At 38.9% G+C, this 6,045-nt stretch overlaps 1 protein-coding gene across 1 annotated transcript in view; it reads right to left on the reverse strand.

Annotated features, from left to right (window-relative positions):
• LOC106868535 (interleukin 17-like protein) overlaps positions 1-444 on the reverse strand; it is a 3,827-nt gene extending 3,383 nt beyond the window's left edge. Inside the window, exon 1 of the mRNA XM_014913838.2 lies at positions 219-444. Within this exon, the coding sequence (XP_014769324.1) occupies positions 219-230 (12 nt within the window). The 5' untranslated portion in view covers positions 231-444. The remainder of the gene's footprint in view (positions 1-218) is intronic.
• Positions 445-6,045: the final 5,601 nt, after the last annotated feature.

Here is a 6,045-nt window from a genome sequence, read left to right on the forward strand (position 1 = left end):
TATATATATATATCACATAAATATGTTTCAAAAAGAAAATAGAAACTACTCGTGGAAAAGATATGGGGAAAGTAAGAAGAAAAAAAGCGAGAAGCAAAAAGCAAGAAGAAAAAAAAGAAGAAGAAAATATACATATTATAATCCTTAAATGGAGACATACAGAATAAGTATAGCTACAAACAAAAATATATTAGATTATTTCAGTAAGTTTTACTTACTTTATAATTCATTGTAATCCCGCTTGTCGTAGAGATGTAAACAGACGGTAACTAAGATATTTTAAAGCTCAAACCTGAGTATTTTCGCTTCTCACTGTGATAAACATTTGAAATGGTATTAAATGTATGGCATCTACTTATATATGCTGAGTTTAGAGATCAGCAGTGCTATGTATTAATGATATATATGGAATTTGAAACCAGTGTGCGGCAAAGTATACGTCCGGCAAAGTGGTAGTTCCGCCGTATTTATATATGTACCTGTCAAACCATGAATACGGGAGTGGCTTTATGGAAGTGGTGAATCTGTCGTCGACACGTATATAATTTTGTTAGGAAATAAATGCTTCTCCTTTCTAATATCCATGTACGGTAGCAAGCCCGGCAAAAAGGCTTAGCAGTATTTTGCTCAACGTGATATTCTGGGTTCTACTTTGCCTTCCATCCTGTCTGGGTTGGTAAAATAAGTACCAGTTTGAGTACTGGGGATCATATAATCGATTTACCCACTTTCCCCAAACTGTTGAGCTTCTGCCAAAATTTGAAATCAATATTTACTCTTTTACTCTTTTACTCTTTTACTTGTTTCAGTCATTTGACTGCAGCCATGCTGGAGCACCGCCTTTAGTCGAGCAAATCGACCTCAGGACTTATTCTTTGGAAGCCTAGTACTTAGTCTATCAGTCTCTTTTGCCGAACCGCTAAGTTACGGGGACGTAAACACACCAGCATCGGTTGTCAAGCGATGTTGGGGGGGGGACAAACACAGACACACAAACATATACACACACATACATATATATATACATATATATATACGACAGGCTTCTTTCAGTTTCCGTCTAGCAAATCCACTCACAAGGTTTTGGTCGGCCCGAGGCTATAGTAGAAGACACTTGCCCAAGGTGCCATGCAGTGGGAATGAACCCAGAACCATGGGGTTGGTAAGCAAGCTACTTACCACACAGCCACTCCTGCGCCTATTTGTACATATTCTTTCTTAGTTTTAGTTTCTCTGGAGTAAAACACGACTTGTTAAAAAAAAAAGGTTGAAAAACAAATGTATATATGTCAATATAGAGTAATTATTCATTCCAAAACAATAGTTGTTGAGATCTGACTTGAAATTTAAAAAAAATATTGTACAATACCTTCTACTTTACATTATGTTATCGTCAATATATCAAAACAATAAATAAGTTCCAAATATACTGTTTCTAACTTTCAGAGTAACACTTGAAACACTTTCAAAATAGATCACAAAAAATATAGATTATCATGTCAATTAAATGAAAGCTTATACTGTCGATAATGTTACTTAATATACAGTAAATATTAAATTCAAATAATCAAGGGATTCACCAATTAGAATATAAAAAAAATATGGGAGATTAGATCCTATTTAAACATGATAAAGAATCAATGTCACCCTGGTAAGCGAAACTAGTACTGATCTAGTACTAGAGCGATCTGGCAGAAACGTTAGCACGCCGGGCGAAATGCTTAGCGGTATTTCGTCTGCCGCTACGTTCTGAGTTCATATTCCGTCGAGGTCGACTTTGCCTTTCATCCTTTCGGGGTCGATAAACTAAGTACCAGTTACGCACTGGGGATCGATACGATCGACTTAATCCCTTTGTCTGTCCTTGTTTGTCCCCTCTGTGTGTAGCCCCTTGTGGGCAATAAAAAAATAAGAAACTAGTACTGATCTATGGAAGGCTTATAAACTTACGTAGTATCATAAAGTAATAGGAATAAATCCTTATTTTCTTAGTGGTTTGTAGATCTACAATAAGAGAATATAACATAAAGATTAAAGTATAATTGTCTTGAAAAATATGAGAATTTAGGTGTGAGAATAATCCATACACCTTGCAATAGCTATCCCCACTGGCCATCTCCAAGCTATAATGATCTCAAGCCTCCCAATGTAGCCCCATCCACTATACCCACGGGTTCTACGTTCACCAAGAGTAGCAAGACCGGGATCCTATAGTTTGCAGTATCTTTATCTCTCCAGGTTGAATCCCTACCAAATTTTTCCTTTAAAATTCTAAACACCGATAGAGTATGGATGGTGGGAATAAAGTGTAAAGAGAAGGATTGCTGAGTGCCTAAAACATCGCGCAAAGAATATAAGTAGTGATCGTGATAACCACCACGAAGAAATGATCAAGCTCAGTAACAATCTATTAAGCAACAACTACCCCCAAAACATACTATCCACTCCAATTATGAAGAAAAGAGAGGATGAAACCAATAAACTGTCTAAAGTCTGTCTACCATATGGGAAAAGCCTCTCTGAAAAGATGCAAAAGATACGCGACACATATGACATCAGGATAGTATTCAAGAGTAATACAACACTTCGCAAATTTCACCTTCGAGTAAAACCACCAATAAAAGAGAATATGACCAAAGACTGCGAGTACTACATCCCATACAGCTGTCGCAGGTAATACAAAAGCAAAACATGCTATCCCCTCAAAATAAGGGTAGAAGAACACCGCTAAGCTGTGACATGGGGAGATATTGATAAATCGGATATAGCTGATCATGTATGGAAAAATAGAGACCACCTCTCCCTGTGGGATGAAGTTAAAATAATAGATAGAGAAAACCACTGGAAAATACGAAAACTGAAAGAAGCAGCATATATGCTAGGACACAACAACCTCCTAAGCAGACCGCATGCCGATATGAATAGCATATGCGAACCGGTATTAAGGAAGGATAGGAGAATATTAGATTTGTAAGCCCTAAAATTACCCACTGGCATATGGCGTAGTGGCTAAGAGCGCGGGCTACTAGCCCCAAGATTCCGAGTTCGATTCCAAGCAGTGACCTGAAAACTACTACTACTACTACTACTACTAATAATAATAATAATAATTATTATTATTATTATTATACCTTCCCCAAGACACCTGATGAGGGCATATCAGCCGAAACATTGGGGACAAATATCCGTCAAATGGTAAATATTGTATTGTTTCCTCTAATAGACGCAAACTTCACCACCTGTTCTTGGACCCTTCCATCTATCCCACTGAACTCCCACCCAACCCACATGGTAGCAATAACACAACCCTTAGAAACCCCACCCGACTCAATAATACCAACCTTAATTCTACTCTCTATAATACTATCAATATGACCACATATACCAAGGACCAATTCCGGCCCCAGCGCAAGCAGGACCTACAACCTCCGAGTGTCTCAACTTCACCGTCTTAGAGGTTGTCTACAAATGCCGGGTTGTAGCACTACTCACTTACCAAGTGAGAGTCTACGTTATTACTAAGTAGATTCGCAGACGTAATCCTCTCATGTAAACACAGATAATACTCATCGTTTACCCAGTATGTTAAATCTATGTGATTCCCTCCACTAATATTAACCCTTCTAATAGATATTTCTTCTAAAGATTATCTTTACACATTCCTCTTGCCTAGCACACCTAACTTTACACCCACCCCATAGTCATACTTCGAACTCTTTCCCTATCCTCTCCAAGCTTCTTCTTCAACCAGAAGCACTTAGCACTACCTAGTCTTGTCTTGGCTACCAAATAATCACCACTTCGTTCTACCCCTGACTCTACCGCCCTCTTTTTACTCTCATACATTCTTCATGCCTCAGTACTCTCTCTCCCCATCACCATTTTACTTTAATTCTTCCAGCTACCGCTTCGCCAACCATCTAGTTTCTATAAGGACAATTTCCATCCCTTTAATACTCGCCTCTTCTTTCACTATTCGAATTACCATTAGTTTTACAGCCCCACCATCCTTAACTATTAGCATCTATTGTCACACCGAACAATACAACGACCCATCAAAATACTACCCACCCACGCCATCTACTTATTTCCTAACTCTCCACTTCTACTTTTCTCTATACACATATCATTCACCCGTTCCATTTTCCTGATTTGACTCTCTTATATCTTCTTGACCTTTCTTGCTTCAGCACTCCCCACACCCCTATCGAACTACCTACTTCCACCCTCCACTCACTGCAGCTTGCGTTTTCCTTCACCATCATACCTTTATGTTTAAACAGGTTCAACTCTGATTTTGGTATACTGATGCTCAGGAAATCCTGGCAATCCATACTAATTTACGAGCAAGTACTAAAAAATCCCGCAATAAACTAATTTATGGATGTGTGAGTGTTTGTATGAGAAAGCTCACTGCCTTCTCATTCCCGTTACAATTTTGTCTTCACATGCTATCGTCTACTTCTTTAGAAATTTCACACATCTGCATATCTTCTTACATACGCACGTATGTACATATGTACATAAGTACTTAAGTATGTATGCATGTATGTATGTGTGTATGTATGTATGTATGTATGTATGTATGTATGTGTGTGTTTTATATGAATGTATGCGTATTGGTGTGAATATGTATATAAGTATATCTAAATATACATATGTATATATATGTATGTTGGCGCACGTATATAAATAAATAAATAAATTTAATTCTATGTGTGTATACATACATGCATGCAAGCATGAAAACATAAGTATTTACATGCATACATATATAAATGCTTGTATTCGTGTACAAAGAACAGGGGAAGGAGAGAGAAAGAGGATAAGTGTTGCATGAACGCGTGTGTGTTTGTATGTAAATACTGTGGAGGCGCAATGGACCAGTGGTTAGGGCAGCGGACTGGCGGTTGTAGCATCGCAGTTTCGATTCCCAGACCGGGCGTTGTGAGTGTTTACTGAGTCAAAACACCTAAAGCTCCACGAGGCTCCGGTAGGGTATGGTGGCGAACCCTGCTGTACTCTTTCACCACAACTTTCTCTCACTCTTACTGCTTGTTTCTGTTGTACCTGTAATTGAAAGGGTCAGCCTTGTCACACTGTATCACGCTGAATATCCCCGATTACTACGTTAAGGGTACACGTGTCTGTAGAGTGCTCAGCCACTTGCACGTTAATTTCACGAGCAGGCTGTTCCGTTGATCGGATCAACTGGAACCCTCGTCGTCGTAACAGACGGAATAAAAAAAAAATGTGCCCTTTTAAAGCCTAGTCGGATTCATGGGCGCGGTTTCCCGGGTTCAATGGCGTATGTGTTCCGCAGCCGGACGGGACGCCAGTCCATCGCAGTGTTACTCATTTTTGCCAGCTGAGTGGACTGGAGCAATGTGAAATGAGGTGCTTTGTTCAAGAACACAACGCGTCGCCCGGTCCAGGAATCGAAACCACAATCTTACAATCATGATGCTGACACCATAACCAAGCCACGCGCCTCCACAACTGACGGAATGTCACGATGTAAATACTGAAATGTATATATGAGAAGTGAACTGATATTGCTTACTTATTGTATTTTTAAATAAATAGAGCGTGACTGATACGAATACAGGCAAGAAAGAAATGAGATATTATATGTGTATGAAAGAGAAAGTGGAGAAATATACTGTAAAAAGATTAGATAGACAGATAAGTAGACAGACAGATAGACAGACAGATTTACACCCTGCTATACAACTACACATATTTGTACATATATTGTGAGAGAAAGTGAGAGAGAGAGAGAGAGAGAGAGAGAGAGAGAGGAGAGAGAGGGAGAGAGAGAGCGACAGGTATACAAAGAAAGAGAATGACAGAAAAAATGATATTGAGAGTGTAGTAGCTGTTTAAGTTTATGTGAGCTCTATCCGAGTTTTATTTGTTCAAATATACGAGTACATTGTTCGACGTGTCCTTCCGTTCATTATTAAAGGGTATATAGTGTCGTTTGAGAGGGATGTGACTGGTATTTCTTGCAAGTGACAGTCAATGTAGAAGGCTTCCTCGTCG

This window comes from Octopus bimaculoides, chromosome 1, assembly GCF_001194135.2.
Source record: "Octopus bimaculoides isolate UCB-OBI-ISO-001 chromosome 1, ASM119413v2, whole genome shotgun sequence".
NCBI lineage: Eukaryota > Metazoa > Mollusca > Cephalopoda > Octopoda > Octopodidae > Octopus > Octopus bimaculoides.